Source organism: Synchiropus splendidus, chromosome 10, assembly GCF_027744825.2.
Source record: "Synchiropus splendidus isolate RoL2022-P1 chromosome 10, RoL_Sspl_1.0, whole genome shotgun sequence".
Taxonomy (NCBI): domain Eukaryota; kingdom Metazoa; phylum Chordata; class Actinopteri; order Syngnathiformes; family Callionymidae; genus Synchiropus; species Synchiropus splendidus.
Genome location: NC_071343.1, coordinates 18457207 through 18477824, shown reverse-complemented (window position 1 = coordinate 18477824; position 20618 = coordinate 18457207). Strand labels below are relative to the sequence as shown.

The 20618-nt window shown below is 41.7% G+C and overlaps 1 protein-coding gene across 2 annotated transcripts in view; it reads left to right on the top strand.

The window, feature by feature from the left end:
* The first annotated feature begins 5698 nt into the window (after window positions 1-5698).
* Window positions 5699-20618, top strand: part of tmeff2a (transmembrane protein with EGF-like and two follistatin-like domains 2a) — a 165851-nt gene continuing 150931 nt past the window's right edge. For both annotated transcript variants that reach the window (XM_053877831.1, XM_053877830.1), the window contains exon 1: window positions 5699-6240. In XM_053877831.1, the coding sequence (XP_053733806.1) occupies window positions 6051-6240 (190 nt within the window). In that variant the 5' untranslated portion in view covers window positions 5699-6050. The remainder of the gene's footprint in view (window positions 6241-20618) is intronic.

Here is a 20618-nt window from a genome sequence, read left to right as displayed (position 1 = left end):
TACTTAATAAAAATTATATGTTATTCTAAAAGACTGTTATGACAACACAGACATTAAGAGTAATACTCCAAATCACATCATTTTACTTTGTCACGTCATTGTACTGAACGGTATTTGAAGTACAGTGGTACCTCGGTTCTCGACCATAATCCGTTCCAGACGGCCGTTCGAGAAGCGATTTGCTCGAACTCTGAATTGATTTTCCCCATTACAATGAATGGAAAAGAAACAATGCATTCCAAGCCTTAAAATAGGCTTTTGTAGGAGTGAATGTAGAGTGTCTGCTGCAGGTGCGCTGTTCCTCTATGTGTGTGGCCGCTGCATGTGGGAGGGGTTGCCGAGTGAGTGACGTCTCTCCAGATGTGAAGAGGTGCCCGGTGCGTGTCCAGCTCTGAATGTGCGCTTCTGTGCAGTTTGGCTGTGACAAAGTCATAAACCAAGTCACGCTCTGTCCCAGACTCGCCTCATCCCTGTCCCAGCTCCAGCCCACAACAGGACATCAAACCCTGGAGTGTGAGCTCCAGCCTCGGAGGTGTGGAGAGCGAGCACCTCCCCTGTGACACTCTACCACGGTCCAGTGTGGAGACAGGAAAGGTTTTACACCTCAATATGAAGAAAAATCAGTCAGTAAATGTAGCTAACGGGACACGTCTGCATAGAGAGGCTGCGTTATACACATTAACAAAGCGCGTCGTGGGTCAGCTGATCGGTCCGCGCACGTTATCTTTTTCCGGGGGCGAGTTTTGGATTTTCGCTCGAAATCCGAAGCAAAAGAATCTCAAAATTTTTGTTCAAAGTCCAATTTGTTCGAATTCCGGGACGTTCGAAAACCGAGGTACCACTGTACATCTATTTGTCGACACATGAGGCTCAACAATGTGAAACCTGTATTCAGGAGTACAAAGTGAATCAACTATTGTATAGATAAAAAAAAGTGGCTTTATTCTCATCACTGTCCTTTTTAAAGCAGCTCTGCTGTTGAAGGCAGACGGCCTCATCTTCCTCAGGTGATGTCTAAAAAGCTACAGCATTAGTGCAGACAAATTGCATATGGCTTCTGTCTGAAACAAATTATTCAATATGATCCAGACAGCGATGCAAGAAACCTTGATGCTTCTAATACTTTTAGAGCAAAATATTAATTGATACCTGACTCAATTACTAATAGAGCACAATTGTGTTTTGGTATTTTCAACATTTTCATTATGTTTCCGATGTGTGAATGTTTTCCATTTCTTTTCAACCATTTCTGTGAAGGCGCAGCTACAGGGCTCGAGGTGTCAGAGACGGGAGAGGCACATTTTCCTCATCAGGTGCGTGTGGACCCACCAAATTAATGGTTGCTATGGTGATATTGCAGCTGTGTGATACTGAGAACAATTCCCCTGAAGTCACAGTGCTGCCACAAAAACAAAAAAAGGTGCACAGATAGCAAAATGAAAGAAGGGAGTGGACCCACCCTGACAAAAACAGTACATTTGCACCAAAGTTGTGTGGTTGTTTAGTGAGTTTTTTTGCATCTGTAATTTTAAACTAACTGATAGTAACTGAAGTTAACCATAATCTGGGATATTGAGGTGCACTTTAGTGAGCACAGGTGTGGAAAGAGTCTCTTAGCAACAGGATAAGCATTCATCTTTATTATAACAACAATTAAAGTAGAGAAGGATGAATCCAAGAGAGAGCTCAAAGACGGACAAAAATTCAAACTAGGAGAAGGAACAGGAGGCGATAAGGCTCGCACTGACAGCTCTGAAAAATATTCACATGACAACCGAAAAGTTCAGCAGCGCCAAGAGAAGTCCATTTATTTAAAGCAGCAATTGTAATGAAAAGGATGTCTAGGAAGAAGAAAAGAATGGCTGGTATCGTGTCTGTGGACTTGATAATCCGGTGAACCAAAGAGTGACTTGTCACTCGATATGGACAACTTGACTTCATCCCGATTGGAATCCAACCAGTTTCATATTTCATACAACTATTTAATAAAAATATGGAGAGGCAGCTGACATATTAATATGTGCATCTTAACTTGAGTCCATCTAATTATTTTACTCAACTTTTTTAGACAAAGATTGTTGTTGCAGCACAACTTTTATTTTGGGACAGGGAACAGATGGCTACATTTTGTTTTTGTTGCGGATTACCATCTGGATCCTGTGGATTCTGCACTGCCATCTTGCCCACACAGTAGCACAAGCTTGACGGACTTCCCTGCTCCATCCAGTTCAGCAATGCTACTGCCACCTGCTGTCCCGTAAAGTCAGTGGAATTGATTTCATATAAATGATGAAAAGTAAAAGTTAACTTCATGGATGGAAAATAGGTAATAATAGATATATAAAATAGTAATAAAATATATATTAAATATAGTGTAAAAGATGACAGTTCTTTCACTTGAAACAGTGTCTGCTTCTCCAGTGAGACAGACTTCTGTGTAGTTTTAATCCAGATGCCAGTGATGAAGCTTCATGAAGCTGTGTCCTCATATTAAATAAAAATCCAAATTTTCTGGTTTTCAAAACTCTTCTTTAACTCGACTTTTTTTTGTTGCTCATACAATGAAGCACTGAGGAGACACACAAAACTGTTGAACTTAATGTTTCACAAGACCAATTGTGTTCCCCTGCGGGGCTTTGGGAAATAAGGCGAATCATGTCTCTGCCATGTGACGGACTCACTGATGTAGACAATGAAGTTCTATTTCCGCCATGTAAAGTAGACTGTTGCATCCTAAGGTGATGGAGAAGTCAGCTGTCATCTGTGTTGCATGTTGGCGCATTAGGCCATTGGTGTCAAACTGAATCCCAAAAGTGTGGGTGCAGGTTTTTGTTCCCGCCAAACAATCGACAACAGCCTGACAATCAACTCATTCAAGTCTTCAGACACCTGATTGGTTGAACTGTGTGTATTGGATCGAAAACGTGCGCCCACACGCCCCTTTAGGGAGTCAGTTTGACTCCTGTGCACGAGGCGCTCAATCTCGCTTGAGACCCCGCTCCCCGCACATTTGACTCTATTGACACCTATGTGTCAACCTGCACTGCTGAAGGCTGGCTTCGCCGTCAACGCTGGAAGTAGAATTCCTCTGGAAATTGTCGCCATTTGACGCCTTTGGAGTGACAAGTTCAGTCTGCACAAAGAGCAGCAATGATGAGCGAGAGAGGGGTGCTAACAAACATTATACTACTGTGGCCTGACTGACAATGTGTGTGGACCTGGAGGCAGGCATCACATGGAACAACATCAGACTTAATGGTGGCTGATGAGGAGGAGGAACCTCACCAACTCTTTTTGCTCAAAGCTATGCTGCTACATGACTGGGGCCCGATGAAAACAGAATGAATATCCTGAAAGGAAAGCTTCATCTTTGATGATGGAAGAAGAACTATGTATTCCCAGACATTCTCACGGGCAGTGACCAAACAGCAAGTGACCTTCACTGCGATGAAGACCTCCGAGAGTATGGTTCGGTCCCAGTTATCCAGCCAGACACAAGTTAAGCTGTTTGACAACCGAATTGTACCATGGACTCCTGAACTTGATGGAGCCAAATCACCAGGTTAAAGCTCTACAGCATTTCTTGCTGCGATTCCACTTTCCACTTGCGATAATAACCATACAGTTCTGCATTTAATTGACTTATTAGCTGATACTTTCATACAGATAAGTATTTTACCTTTAAAAATGTGAAACACTCATTGTACAAAGTATTTTTACAAGTTGATCTGCAGTGCGTGAAAGTAGATCTCAACCTACTCATGAAGTTGTGAAGTTTTTTTTGGACGATGAAGTGCGTTTTCAGGGTGCATTTGTAAAAGGTGGGGCGGTTGTACACTTTGGCTCATGGGTCTTTATTGCCGGGATGGGGAACAGTCCACTTATTTGGTTTATTTTGGGTCAATGGGACAAAAGAGAAACCCTTATAACACCCAGGACTATGCTTGATGGTCATTCCCTGAGCGCAATGTTCAGCCAATGACCTCTGACAGTGAGATTAAGTTCATTCATTTCAAGGCCTTGAATAATCCAGTCAAGTACGTGTGGGCTCTTCACAATACATGGATGAAAACATTATTTGCAGCATGGCCCTTTGAAGGATTTTCTTTCAGTATTCTATGTCTATCGCAGGAAACTAGTCCATGTGTAATTGAAAGAGCGAGACCTTGTGATTCAACCCTCTGTGGACAAAAAAAAGGAACTAGTATAAACAAATAAATATTCTTGCCTGGCTTGTTTGTGTTTGTATCTATGTGACAGGAGTATGTGTATGTTTTCAAGCCAAAATGAATGTCTTTCAAAATCCGACAGACATTGACCAATTTCTCTGTTGAGCTGGCCAAGTATATATTTTGTAGACCACAATTCAGAGGAAGATTTCATCAGGCTACGCGTATTACGAGCTTTATACGTCTAAAAAGTTTTTTTCTCGGCGTTTCAGCCCCTTGCTAAATTTAGCCATGATTAAAATTGGTTTAAATTAGTGGCGTTACAATTAAAATAGAATTCATACAGAGAAAATGTGATGAAATATAGATGTGAATATGGCGCCCCCAGTGGCAGATGTGTTTGCTCATTTGGTGTACTGCATTTCTTCTACAGTTAGTCTTCTTATTCTGGTATTGTCTTCTTACTGCATACTTAAATTCCTTTAGTCCCATTTATTATGTACATTCTTCAAAAGATTTCTTTCAAAATTATATGACGTTTTCTGGAACTTGTTGAGTGGAATAAGAATTTCATTGGGCTGGTAAAGGTGTATCTTTACCGAGTATATGACAATAAACACTTTCAATCTTGAAAAAAAATGACAAGTACAATTAAGCCGTTTTTTTGGACACAAATCAGATTCATATTCTGGTTCGTGCTCGAGCTATTGGAAGGTGCTGTGAGCTCCATCTCAGCCTTGTCCTTGTGCGCCGGAGTGTGTGTCTGTGAGGAGAAATTCAATCTCTTCATCCCTCTAGTGAGCAGCTGAATGTGTGTCATGACAAGTCGCCGTCGATGCCGCTGATAAAACCTACGTGTCACGAAGCTCAAAAGTGACGGATGTCAGCGTGAAAGGAGCCCTTCAGATGCTGGTTTGTTGCGTTCGCAGCTCGCAGCCTACTTTAAATCATGGGGTCAAGTGTCTTTAGCTGTGACAGGGCAGAACAGCAGCGCCTTTGTTTCCTCCGCGTAAGAGCTTTCCCGTGCACATGGCTTCTAATTTCCTCGCTTCAAAGATGGCGAGTGTTCACAAACTCAGGCGTGACCTCTTTGACCTGACGCCTGCGAGCGACGACGGCCACCGGCATGTGAAGTTGCCTGGCTGCTGGTATCAGCTGCTGGCACTGTCTGAAAACACTGAGGTCTCACTGGATGGGCTGCAGTCAGGAGGAGAGGCAGGAATAGCATCCGGCTTGTTCCAAAGCAGAGCAATTAACCCAGGCCAGGCTTGGACCAATCGATTTTTTTTTTTTTTTTTTTGTCTCAATGCTAGCAGCCAATTAAAAGAGTGTGTCGTCTACTGTCTTAGCCAGAGCTTGTTCACTTCTCTTGTCTTCTGTGCTTATACCATACAGCCATATAAAGCGTGGCATCGCTGTGCACGTGATCATACACAAGCTGGAAGCCAGTAGCAGAGAGGGAGAGAGAGAGAGAGTGAGAGGGAGGGAGAGAGCGGGGAAGATGCTCAGAGTCATTGCTGCGACCGTGAACGCAGCGCTTCGCAGAGGGGCACTGCGCTGATCTCGCTCTCATCTTCTGTGGATACTACACCAAACCGTGGGATACTCTTGCTTTACTCTTTGAATTCCTTCTACCACACCCCATCCTCCCTCCCCCTTCCCTCATCCTTTTCTTCAGTCAACTTTTCTACTCGATTCCATCCCACCGATCCTCATCCATCCACCCTCCAGGACCGGGCTCGCTCGCACCACATGGGGCGCCCGGTGTCGCTCGGAAAATGCTCCGCAGTCGGTGTGTAGTCGCCCAACGGAACCTCCCGGGACCGGAGTTGTCAGTGCGTCCATCCCGGCTCCTCTGAGTTTTGTCGGTGGAAGTGAGATATGGGTGTTTCGGCGGCGGCGCAGGCACCGCGCTTGGAGCCCCGGCGCCTGCGCCGGTGGAGCGGGGCGGCGGGAAGCTGGCTCCGGATTACTCTGCTCGCCTTCCTCGCCACTTTACCTGTGGAGCAGCTGCGCGCCTTCCCTTCCTCCCTCAGCGACTGTCAGACGCCCACAGGCTGGAACTGCTCCGGTGAGACCATCCACCTCTTGTCATCGCCAAGTTTACAAAATAACTTGCAGTCTTATTCGAGTCCTTTTCAAATAACGACCAGAATATTCATATTCCGTTTTAATGTCAATATCTGAGTGTGATCTAGCGTATCAATTCTTCCAGTTTCTCTGTGCTCGCGTCACCAAGTTGCGCCTCTCCTCGGTGCCAAGGCGCGATAGAGGATCATTGAGAGCTGCGAGCTCTCGCAGTGAATGAGCCGCTATTTATTTCCCCAGCCGACCGTCCACATCTCAACTCCTAAAATAGCTCCAGACGCTTCAAACGGAGCAGGGATCGGTAGAAGTCATGACTGCAGTTTGCAGCCACCTCTGGACTCCAGCCTTCTCCGTGGAAATCACATTTGCTGTGTTGATTCTGATCATGACTATGAGATTCACCGACTCAAGTTGCGAAACTTTGTCCGATTTGGTCATATTTTCCTGGCACAATTTATGGATGTGGACGCTCCAATTCATGAGTTTATCATTCAGATTTATAGGTATAACACGTCCTTTAGTAGTCTTCCTGTAAGTCCTCTAAAACTTTATAACCAACTTTGATGAACATGTTAAAAGATCTAATCTAATGAATATTCTAGTTCATATTGTTTTGAGGACAACCTCTTTGGTGACACCGACAAAACACAAGTTCAAATATTTTCACACCAACCTGTGCATGGATTGGTCAGGCAGGGTCATGTGTAACACTGAAAGCGCTATGAATTCACGATGCATGTTATATAATGACATTCCGGGGTTGAAAGCACACCAGCTGAAGCGAAGAGCTGAGTCATCGGTTAGAGATTTGGAGTGTAGCCATTGCTTTAGAATGGTCAAGAGCCATTTATGTTGGAGGAAAAGAGTCAGGCATCTCGAAGCAGTATAATAACCTTCCATACCGCTACCTTTTGGTTACTACTCTCTAGTAATAACATTGTCTCATTCTGTTTACATACAATAGATTGATTCACATATTGATCTTTATAAGTGCTATTTTATTGTCACAAATTTTATATATATATATATATATATATATATATATATATATATATATATATATATATATATATATATATATATATATATATATATATATACATGGACATGATTTTTTTTTACAAAAATGAAATTCACAAAATATAACAAATAAAAAATAAAAACCTCAGTTGAACTGAATATTAAAATGAAAATGAAATTAAACTGAAAACACTTGACACGTGAGTCCCCCACTTGCTCCAGGTTGTGAGTGTAATGTGGGCCGGAGCCTGAGATGTGATGAGATTGAGTGTAATTTGTGGAATTTAGCGGTTAAATCCGCCATGTCATTGGAATCCCGCAGTTCCAGAACTGTTGTCTATTGTCAGGTTAATTCCGCGATGCTTGTTAACGGTGATAATGATTTGTGTCTAATGACTGATAATTGCCAGCGTCCTGCACGTTCGCCCGACTCCCCATTTCCTGACACACTCACGAGCGTTTAGACGAAAGCTTTTATCCAACGCGCCTTGAGGAGCCTTAAGTGCAAGCGGGGAGAGAGCGTGATACACGCTCCCGCTCAGGCAGCGAAAACGTGAAATCCTTAATTGGACAGGCTTGAATCACGGACTCATCTGTCCGTCAAGCGGCACTAATGTGGGCAAATAGAAAAACAGCACAGTCGGGAATTTGGTTCTGTTGCTGAATCTGTGGGCAACACTGAGCGGCGGTGTCATGAGATAGTGTGCACCAGTTTCAGTGCGGGGCATTTGACATTCCGTTTGAATACAGAGCTGCACAAAAAAAAAAAAAAAGGCTGTCGCTATGATCGCATCTGTAGATGGCAACGAAGTGCCGCCATAGAATTCTTCACTGAGCCGGAACAAAGGGTCCCAAAATGTTCTTGACACGCATTTAATCATTCACTGCTGAGATAGACTTCACCTCAAGATGTCTCCGGTGAATCTAATCTGCTCTTGAATTGAACGAGTGATACCTGTAAAGTTCTTCTTTTCCCTCCCCTTCCTTTTTAATGATATATTAAACAACTAATGGACGAGAGCACGATAGCTACATCGATAGCTATTTCACTTGTTTGGACTTCTTCAGTAGAAGACACAATTGTAGTGAAGATGAGAAGACCCACTGGAGGAAAGTGTTTTTCTTCAAAAACTTTGAGAGTGTTCGCTTTTTGCTGCAGTTTTTCCCTTTAGGGCATTTGTTCAGCAGCGCACCAGACTGAATACAGCAGCTCATCGAGCTTATAAATCCACATTTTAGTGGGTTAGAGGTTCTTCTTGAGGTGTTACTCTCCTCTCTTTCAACTTGTTACAATCACCTTCTCACTTGAGCGGAATAGCAATGAATGAATTTTGGTTTGTTCAGTGACATAAGCGAGCTCGAATGAAGCTCAACTGTTGAAGTAGTCTGTCTTTCATCCCACTGTAACAAGTCTGCACTGCACTCTCTGCTATGCTTATCTGCCAGGTAGAAAGCCTTTTATATCAAAACTTCCCAACTGGAGACCTGTTTTTTTGGAGTTAAATGTTTGGACTCCTCCTAATTTACATCTCATTCTCTATATTTATTTCAAAAACCAATTGAAACTTATTTTTGAAGTGTCACATTCCCTCCTTGATGAGCGACAAATGCACAGTAACCTTGCCTAGTTCTGGATTGGTCCATTTTATGAGCTAAACAATATTTACAAAATGTAATATTTTGGTATCAGCATGTGAGAATGGGTTTAATGAAAACTTGGCTTTGGTATTCTGAAACTGTATTTAATGTTTGAGGATACATTAAGCAGTTCATGTGCAATAACAATGAGGGACAACACCTTGTGTTTGGGCCCAAAGTGTTCCAGTGCTTGCGTGTCCGCTTTATATAGTCACCTTCTCTCAGACACAGCACAAAAAAATCGAGATTAAATAACTGACATCCAACTGAGACCACCGCCGTATCGCGGCCAGTGGGCAAACGTGCCTCCGTTACCTTAGAGGAACCACAGTCAGGGGTGTCACTGCCTGATCTGGTCCGCCGGTGCTAGATCTGGAAATGTTTTACCAACTGACGTTTACTGGAAAGCGCATGCGTACATGGTTATATCGCGCAAAGGTGAGGAAGTTTTTTTAGGTATTAAAATATTTTTTTTAACTTAAAATAATCGAGATTTAGAAATTGTATTCTATTTTTTAAAAATCCAACAACATAAACAAACTCAAGCACTGCACCACAGTAGACATAAACGTCGTTCAGGGGCAGAAGCGCTCACTGCTAAATCTATGTCAAACAAATGTAAGGAGAAATGTTTCCAATACAATTATGATAATGTATCGGAAGCAATAAGCAATACATTGTGCAGGTCAAATGTATCGGCGGAGCTTGAAATGTTTAGTGATTCAATAATGCTGGATTTAAAAAACTGTATCTTAACTTCTATATCTAGAGTGTGACAACGTGATGACGTCATTACGCTACAAACGTGCGAGTACACAGTGAGTACTGCGTACTTACACATGCACGTAAAAACTTATAACTTCCAGAGATTAAATATAGACTATTTTACCAACACAACTTTACACGACATAACCAGTAAACTCAATTCATAGAACTCGGGTTCCAGTCCCAATCAGGCAGTGACAAGGAGCTCCAGCTAAGTTAGCAGAGCACGCTATTGTGTTAGCATCTGTGGCGTGCATCCAACAAGGAGATCTTGCACACTGTACAACTGACTTGAGTTCTTGTTTGATGGATCCTTGAAGAACATTGCGTTGGCTGGCTTCAGCTGTCGACCAATGGCAACCGGGAAACAAGGACATGTGTCTCTCCCTTTCTCACCGCACCATGTCAAGATGTAAACAAAGAGCAAAAAAGGGCGACCGCGCCCCACAATGCATAGCGAGATCACATGCTCCTTCGATCCCTGTACGTAGCTGTCGGCTGCTGCGCACCGCTATTCCAGTTTGTATAACTTGCTCCAGTTGCTGCTCCATTAAAGGATTAATCTCCATGAAAAACATGGCCGGGCCACATCACTCCAAGGGATTGTTTCTGCTGTTTGATTGAAGCTTCAGTTCTTCACCATGTAGAATGAGCTGTGTGCAAGTTTTCAAGTGAAATATATGTGGAGATTCATCATTTTTGTAAATGTTAATGTACAATGTGTACATCAAATGTACATCATCTTGATTGTTTTTTTCCCGATCAGTCGGATAACAATATATTTCTTCAGTCCAAGTGAGCACATATCCGGATCCCTCTGTTGACCCTGTGTCCTTCCCAAGCAGCCTGCAACATTTCGGCTGTCCCACCTTGCTATTCTAGTTTTGCTGGGGTATTCTATCCCCCCACGGGGCAGCTGAGATCCATATCTTCTGATTGATATCTTTCGCATGAAATGGCATGGCTCTTGTGAAGACCTGCTACTCAGAGATGTGCACTCACACCTGGAGTTACACGCTCACCGGACGACACTCACGGAGGTCGATGCATGAAAACATTTGTGGTGACATACTCTTGAGCAGACACTCTGGGAGATTCTGTTGTTGATGAAAACACTCTCAGAGGCCAACGAAAACAGATAGGAGCAAATGCAATAGCACTTTAACATAAACATATTAGAGCTTTTGTAAAACAATGAAAAAAGTGTCACTTTCCTTCCATTAAAAATGTGGAAATACAACTTGTCATGTCGCCGGTTACGCATTTTCCCCAAATGTGTCGTACGAGATAACTATCCAACTATCAATCCCACTTACTCATAGAGTAGCTTTGCATCAAAATACAACATTCGATGTTTATATTTGGGTGTTATGGTTTCCTGTGATTGAAAAATATCAGTCACTGTAGCATTTAAAGTATCCAAACTGAACCAGTTTGATTATGAAAAGTGACTCGCATGTCTTCTTGTTGCTTTCACCTTGTGAACGCTGTGTCTGTTGAGATGTTCTGTCCCTCCCTCAGATGCCTGTCCTCATTCAAAGATCTATGTAGCCTGTTGGCAGACGAATCAAGTAGAGTGTAACATATTGATATTTCCAAATACTAAATATAGTACTCCTGCCATCGGTCGATCTCCCTTCAGTATTTGTTAAGGTTTCATGGACTAGTTTTTGAATTACCTCAGCGACCTACTATATGTCTCTCCAGCAGCGGAGCCTACATCTAAGTTCCCTGATTTTCCTCTTCGACTGATATCATGTCCAAAAAAAAACAAAACAGATCGCAGCAAATCAAGAAGTAAAACAGAAATAGATGGGAATGTTTTGCTCATTTACTGAATTGGTGACAGTAAAAACACTAGTTTTTAACCATGAGAAGTAAATCTGCTTTCATTTCAAGCCGTCCTCGCGGCTTGAGTTCGGCGAGCAACGGACTCTAGTCATTATGACGTTTCTTTGGGGATCTTTCCACCTCCATGATGTGGTATGTGCTATCCGTTTGTTTAGATATTTCCAGATCATTTGACTGATGGCGTGATGGCTCTCATTTGTAGCGCTGTGGCGGTGTGCCGAAAACTGATGCACCAACAAAACATGAATTCAGAGTTTTTTTCCTTGCGTTAATGTCAACATAAATGGGTCAGATGTTCCTCCTGATTTGATGGTGACTGTTTTGAAAATAAGAAGTTTACTGTAACTCTACACCCAAGGCTGTTGAAGTTGAAGAACGCTTGACAAACTTTTCAAACCGTGAGGAAAGTCGGATGTGGAGATTAGTTGCTCTTTAGGAAGAGTGTGTACGATCATGTGAGCAAGTGTTAACTGAATGCTTGGACTGAAAAAGCAGTGCGTTTGTCATTTGGTGTAGAAAACAGTACTACAAAGTAGCAAATGTTTAGCTATAGAATTAATACATAGAATTGGAACTGTTTCCACAAACTGAAAACATGGCTTGATTCTTTGTGGGGTACTAAAAGGCCCCCCACCGTCCAAAAATATGGTTTAAGTCATTAAAATGTGTTTTTCATTCTCCGTTTGTGCGTGGCGGTGTGATCTGTCCTTGTGATTGCAGCTGGAAAAACATGGTTGAATTAAAAGCTGCTCCAAGTTGGAGTTGGCTCGGGACAACATTTGCAAGAAAAAAAAAAAGTGGAGGTGTGATTGAACATTTTCTTTCAATCATTTCGCCCACTTGTGTTGTGTCTAAAAATAGATCAGCCAGCAGCCTGTCTTGGTTCCAGCTTGTAGACGGATACTTAAGTTGGCTCACTTTGTTTGAGGGAAACACCATCCTTGGTTAAGAACTGACAACTGTCAGTGACATCTTAGCACTTAGAGTGCAGACTTTTGTCGTTCAGTGTTTTGATCGTCTTTATCGACCGATGAAACTGAATGTGGTTCCCTTATTTTCGGAGGTATTGGAGGACTCTGGAAACGAGTCTTGTTTTTTTTCTCCAGAAGTGCAGTCAGAGGTTCTAAATGGATCATTTCAAAACAGTTGGTCGGCTATCTTCCTTCCTCTTTTGGGTAACCCCGCCCCTTTACTTTCAGCAGTACTGATGTTTTGACAGTGGGTCACCGTTCAGCACAACACCTGTTTCGAATTGACTCTTCAATCCAGCCTATTATTTTCTGGAACTACAAACTATATCAGCATATTATTAATCTGATCCCATTTATCGACGATAATTTCACATGCAGCCTTAGTAAATCACATGCAGTCTGTTTTTCAACCCCTTGCACACACATTAGCATGTGCTAACTATCACTCAGATAAGGGCCCGAAACTTACATCTACAAACCTACTGTACCTTCTCCCAGTTAAGTTTCAAGTCGATGACCCGGGTGATAGCAAAAGACTTACACTAAATCTATTCAGTATCAGGGGGATTTATCTGGACCACTAAGTAGTAGTATACAGTATTAGATTTGCAATTCCATAAGGTTCATTTTAATGTTATATTCCACTTAAGCCAAAGTAATAAATGTGTAAAAGTCAAAGTGTTCTGGACATTACTGCACGTTTCCCTCTCAAGGTGAATATCCCACGGCAGCTCTTTTCCCCACCTTCATTATCCTGAGGTCTTTGTGTAACTATTACATGTAATGATTATGTACTTGAGGTTATTGCACATTTTAATCACTGTAATTGGCGTTTCACGACAAACATAAAAAAAAGAAGCTGTTGTTAAGTTAAAGGAAAAGAGGGGTCATGAAAGGATGTCTCGCCCGCTGCGAGTGTTCAGCCTTCATTATTAATTTACTCTGGTGAAATATTGATCAGCACAAAGCTTAAAACAGGGATGTGGAATCCCAGGTAGTTGCAGAAGGGAAGGTAGAGTTGGGGGTTGAAGCACATTTGGCTGACGAGCCTTCTCTCAGGCAATAAGTGCTTCACTTGCCATCTTAATTGTTAGCATATAAACATCACCTTTTCAATATTTGATGGCTGCCAGCTTGTTTTCGTTAATTATTCAGCGGACTGTAATGCCCCCCACCCCCCACCGGTTTGGCAGGGAGGGAAGAGGAAGTGTAGGTTTTCCTGGCCTTTAACTGGCAGCTGCTTGACTTCAGCAAACATCCTCCTCCTGACAGTTTTGTTTATTCACACTGAATAAATCATTTAATGAATATTGACGGTGGTTGCAATCGCTGAAGTTATAGGAGTATTGAGCAGTTATGGGACTTAATATCAATTCAGAACATAATATTTGAAATAGATAAGTGCAAAATTGAATTCTGAAATACAGGTAGCAAACTTTGTCGTACTGAGTTACTTGTAAGGTTCTCGGTAATGTTCAGGCTTCAGAGTCCACCGAAGTCTTAGTGAAGGAGCGTTTTTTGTATCCTTTCCTATTGTGACCCAATGAAGCTTCATGAAGCTTTACATTTTGTGCATTGTTTTGAAGAGGCCTTGTCTCCGCTCAGTGTGTGACAAAGTAAAATATAGAACATTTGCTTTTTGCAGTAGGACTACAATATCATGGCAGCAACTAAATGTGCGAAAATTCCCAACTCATGAAACTTCACCACTGATCAACACCTCGATCTCGTAGTAAACTGTCATTTCACATGTGAAGCCTTTTTAATCGTCTGTTATGTGTGTGTGTTATGCGTCCGGGCTCTGTTCATTTTTTCGTTTGGTGGTTTCATAAAAACAGGAGAGCTTCGACGTTCTTAGACGTCGTGACGTGCTTAGACGTTATCTATTTCGGCATGTAGGATTTCTCACTGCCCTATATTGTTAAGGCGACTTCCAATTCATTAAATTATTAGAAACTGTTTCAAACCGTCAACTATTGTAAAACTTACCAATATGAAGCAGAAAGCTCTTCTTATAAAGGCCTTAAGAAGAAACACAACACAATTTAGTCGCATATAATATCATGTTTATCAATCCTCACATTCGAAAGACCAGAATAGACCTTGTCATATTGTGCATTCATCTTGTGGAGACACCAGTTTCCAACACGGGCGTAGTTTCCGATGTATTTTTGAGCTTTGTGTGTGTAACTTTTTGGCTCCATTTGAACTACAGTCATATCTTTTCTCTTTCAAAAATGTGATTTTTGTCCATTGTGCAATGCTCCCCCAGGTTCTGCCAGCCACAGTCATCCTCAGACTGATCGCATCAAGGAAAAACAAAAAATAAAGTTTTGATCTGTGACCAGTACAGAGACTATCAGAGAGCTTCTCAGAATGTCTCCTTCCATGATGGCCGTGTCACACTATGTTGGTGACCGAGCACTAGATTGTTAAGAGTTGCATTTTTCCCATAAACATACATTGAACACAAAATATGGTTGTGTTCTCCTTTGGTGTGGACAGTTCATTGCTCACGTGTGTGTGTTGCCCCCTGTCGGTGCGATAGTTATTATAGTGATAGAGTGAATTGTATTTTTTGTGTGTTGGTAACAAATTGGCACCAAAGTATCGGTTCTTGTGACAACCCTTGCAGGCACCATGACAAACTGCTACCAGGAAAAAAAAAATCGAAACTGAAAATAAAACACAAAGCAAATTGAAATCCGCAAACAATCGGTAACAAAGCACATATGAAAAATCAATATCAACAATAAAAAAATGTGTATAATAATATAACAAAACAATGTATACCATTTGTCGAATACATTTACTTTAGTACTGTAGTATCAGACATTCTAAGTAGGGCTGTGTATTGCGATACAATATGTATCCCGATAAAGGAGTGGTGGTATGATACGTTGATATATTGTGATGCTGTAACTATCACAATACAGTATCGCGATATTTTCTTTCGCCTCCAACATTTTGGTCAGACACGTCATGATCAGTGAGCTTCAGAACAGAGTGACCTCTGGTGGTGAATGAGGAGAGTTTTACCGAGTGTTATGGTTGGCCCTCTGGGGAACTTGATTTCATAGCAGCCCTTTGCGCTCATGAGTATTTTTTTTTTTAATTCCCGCTTGCAGTGTTTGTTTTCTGTCTCCAACAAGCAGATTTCACAGCCACAACCTACTTTCATGGTTGCTAATTGTATATGAAGCTACGATGGAGCAAAAATGAACATCCATTCTCTCCGTAATGATTGTGATTGTGTTGTGCTCATGCAGACGCCTTGTGAATGTTGGAAGTCATTGCAGTGTGGGTGCGCACAACGCAACGTTAAGATGACAATAAACGTGGCAGGGATTTGTGACATTATCCTACAATCTATACCATGATTTCACAGAGCCTTCCGAGCAGGACTTCTAAAATGAAACAGAAGACGCCTTTGTTCGACAGTGCTGAATCTGAGAAATCCTCCGCTGCCTTAAATGGCCTTGTGGTACACACCACAAACAGCGTGACTACAGTGGGCGAACCCTGTTTAGTGTGTGCTTTGGTGATGTTGAAACATTGTTGTCATTCTTCTTTTTCTTTTGACCAAAGGAATACACCCTTATTCAATGGGTCATGAGTCAAGATGTCTGGCTTTATTTCCAAAAATAACCTTTATTTTCTACAAACATAAAAACCTGTTCAAAAAGGTGGAAGCCAACAGTCAATGTTATGTTGATGCTAAAATGGACATTGAAAATTCAAGTGAGTGTAATTTTGAAGTAACATTCTGCGATGCATTCATGAAGTAATATTGACTTCAAATGGTGGTTTTACACGGATGCTAGGGAAGGAGCGATATGGACAAAAAAAAGTTATTGCGATAAATGTGGTAATATTGGCAATAACGATAATTATCACAATAAATACATTTTCATTCTCTTCCATGTGTTGGACACACTACAGTCTCTTGTGAAACTGTTTTATGATGAAACTTATTGAGCCGTCTGTCTGCTGTATCTCACGTCTCTTGACAGTTGTCTTTAACTGTGGACCAGTCTGGACACATTTCCTAGATGTTATTGAAGAAATATTACAAATAATGTGAATGTGAAATGTGAAATGATCATTTAGTCTTATTCTATTCTTAAAATCATGATACAAACTGTCAGTCCCTTGTCTTGTGTGATGAAAAACCTTTTTCATAATTCAAAATAATTGTTTTTCATTGCCTTTTTGAAGATTTCACTAATACTTTGACCGCTTTAGAATTTGCTGATGCCAGGTTGTAGCATTAGCGCTCCCTGAGAGAGTGTGTCCAGGATCAGTGAACCCTATTTGGGGACCCAGAAGTGGATGCGGCCACCAATACCGGCGCGGAGCTCCGTCCAATACCCAACTATTTTCACCACGGTGTTTCCCTGAGGCGCCAGCTCAGCGGGAGACCTGCATGTCTTGATGTGAACCAAGGCAGACCACCGCATCAGAGAACCTATGAGGACCTCTCCATCTAATAAAATAAACACAGATCCATCATCGATCGACCAGTGTCATTATCAAAGGTTCCATGTATTAAAAATAAGTTCAAAAATACGATTGTGAACCAAAGTCCACCACACTCTCCACAACTGTCACACGCCGGTGTCGGCTGTGAAACACTGCAGAGCTGGAGAGCCGGCTGCGCCGTCACGGTCTTGTCATGCTCACGTGTTCAAGTCCATTGCAGCGAGTGTGCCGTGTGTTTATCGAATTTATCGTGAGATGCAGAATTGGCATTGTGGAGATTGTGTTTGGCGGTATAAGTTATTGCCCATCCCTCACGCATGCATCTGCAGAATCTCAGAGACTTTTGCTCTATAGGGCATTTGTTATGTATTATTAATGAGAGAAGCATTTGATGTGATCAATAACAGTGTAATAATTCAGTATCTGTTCAGGAAGTGAGCTAATGTTGCTACTTTGACTAATATTAACTTTTAACCTGTTAATAACTGCGTGGATGAAGGATTTAAGAAAGCAAATGGCACCATACAATGATGCTGGGTGTGCACTACACCGTCAAAGAAAAAAAGTCTCAAAGCGAGAGGGTTTTCAGACTCAGACAGAAAACAGAATCATCTACCCTGAGTTTCTCTCATATTCACCAGCATTAACAGGAACTCTGACAAACTAGAAAAAATGATTTGGCAGGGGAAAAATTTGAATTCAAACTTCAGCATGGCATCCATTTAATTTGCTCAAAATGTTCCCAAATGTTGAAGTTTCACTTCGAGAACTCGAGGTTTGACATCCCTCGACTTTTACGTCTCATTTTGTGTAATCATCTTCTTTTCAGAAAGAGATTCCAGATGTTGAGTGGATGCTGACGGACTCTTACGACTGACACTAATAATGGCCAGATTTTTTTTTTTTTATTTCCCCATTTTCAATGGCAATGATTGAATAGTCAGTGCATATATTTTGCAGGTCATTTGGAAGCCACGGTCCTTTAATGTTTCATAAGCAAACAATGAGAGATGCAGCTTGACCTTGAGTCTCACTAGGCTGGAACTGAAACATGTTTTAATGCATTTACTGAGCGTATGGCCACATGGAAATTTCATCGTAGCATGTGAACAAAGGGTTCAAGAACATGATGTTCTCCACTAGATGTTTCTTACAAATTCTTCATCTTGGTCTCTGTTAATCTTTGTTACAATTTGAGTTCTTTGTCCCCGGTTTTTACATGTTTTATAAATGATGGCCCATGTGAGAAGTTGAAGGTTTGAACACCCAGTTTTCCAGAGCTCTCGTACACAATGTGAACAATTGGACAAGGCCCTTTGCACAAAATTTCTGCCAAACTGAAAGATGTGTTTAATAAAAGCTGGGTAAACAACTACAGCGCAGGTATTGTACTGTGGGAGCAAGGCTTTAAGAGCTTTTATGTTCTGTGTCTTGAGAGGGAGTTGAGTTTGACTGCCTGGCAATAAGATGTCCTGCAATAATGAAAGTTTTTTTTAGCATTAATGGAAGGCATTGTGAACAGTGGTAAATGCTCAGAACTGTACTACAGAAAAGGCACCCCGTCAACATTTGTCAGAGACGTGAGAAGAAACAGCTGAAACGTCACCTGTCACTTGAAAGGAACCGTACAGCTTATGTGTTACTGAAGTATAAAAGTATTCATCCTCTTTCCATCATTTTAAATTGTACACCTCAACATCAGATTCCTTTGAATTCAGAAACACCACTCACTGCCATCAGTGTTTCTATCTTGATTGATGGTGCTTTATCCGTGTTTTCCTTTCCAAATGACAGTCATATTATTTTATATTGACCTTTGGAGAAAATGTTGGTGAGATGCAACTTTGTTCTGAGTAATTGTTGAGCTGATGAACAGGCTTCTTTAGCTGACTCAAGTTTGAACAACTGATGACTATCACTGACCAGTCAAAAAAGCACAGTTTAAAACCAGGCAGTAATGTGACACTATAGCGCCTCCTGTGGCTACTTGTTGGTACTCACCGAGTTTTAAAACATCTGATCATCAAATATTTTCACATGTTTTTTTTTTGGAAACAGTGGAAGCTTTTTGTCTTCATGTGACAGACAATAAATCTCTAATGATTTTTGTAAACCCTCGCGCGTGCCCGCCTCTTCGATACCCTTCCGTCTGTTTACCCTGCCGTAACTCGCTGCAGTGTTGCGTCTTGGCGAGTGAATCACAGCACAACCGGACTGGAAGTTGTGTGTCTTTATTTAATTAAACTATGTGCACCACAGTGTCACCTTTGCATTCCATGTTCACAAACTCTGTCGTTGTCAATCCCTGAGATTTTAAGCCTCTAAACTAAGACAGAGCTAGATTTACAGTAGTTGAAGTGGTTGACCTATCTTGCAAGGACATCACCTGCCTGCATTCATCATCAAGTTCCAAGTCTGGAGCCTACAGCCAGTTATATCCAAGCAGAAAAACTACTTCAATATCAAATGAAAAACTACTAATATACTAAATCACTAAACTAATAACTTTAGGCAAGTACTTTTTTTGTGAAGTTAATATACAGGTGGAAACTGTCCATTTCCTCTGACTTCATGACCCAGTTTTCTTTCGTCGCTGGCGGCAGGGATGGCTGTCAAGGGCAAACAATGGATAATGGACACGAGCAAGTTCACGTGCTTGTTGACGGTAGCTACAGAAGAGTCTCGGCTAGGCTTGTGGGTTGGAGCGCTGTCACCTGCCTGGTGACGGTCTCTTCATGAAAAGTCATTTTCAGCATGCAGCATTTACGGCAAAGAGCAAGTGGAATTTTGCGTCACAGACTGAATTGAATGCCAAATGAGGCTTTCGATTCAAGTATCTGTTCCAGCTTCTGTGGCATAGCTTGATGCTGTATGCAGCATAAAAAATGCATTGAAACACCGCTGTGTCAACATGCAACATGAAAGGCGTCAACATTGGATGCTCCTCTTGCAAACAGCTGCCTTGGGAGTGAGAATGTGCTGGAATGTGCGTCCTTTCTTATTTAGTCGGAACTCATATGGTGTTCAGGCCCACCAACCAATTTTAACAAAAACCTCTGCTGTGGAGCTTGTACACAGTATACACACTACAAAAAATACATGTTTTCAGTTGTCAACGAGGAGCCCTAAACAATGTAAATTGAACAAAAACTACACATTTGATCACTTCAATCCATTTATTATTGTGATTTCCCCCAAAAAAAATAGATAGGGTGATGAGGCTTCATGAAACAGTATATAGATCGCACTCTCTGGCCTCAAATCTTTAGCTTACTATTACAACAACCATCCATGTCATTTTAAACCAATATCGCCACCTTCTGAATTCTGAATATGGGAACATTGTTTCATGAAAACTAATCAGCTCGGTTTGGTGGAGAGTTTAAGTATCTCAGGGTCTTGTTCTCGAGTGAGGGAAAAGGGGAGCGTGAGATTGATAGACGGGTTGGTGCAGCGGCAGCAGTGATGCGGTCGCTGTATCGGACCGTCGTGGTGAAGAGGGAGCTGAGTCACAAGACGAAGCTCTCGATTTACCGATCGATCTACGTTCTCATTCTCACCTATGGTCACGAGCTTTGGGTCATGACCGAAAGGATGAGATCGCGGATACAAGCGGCTGAGATGAGTTTCCTCC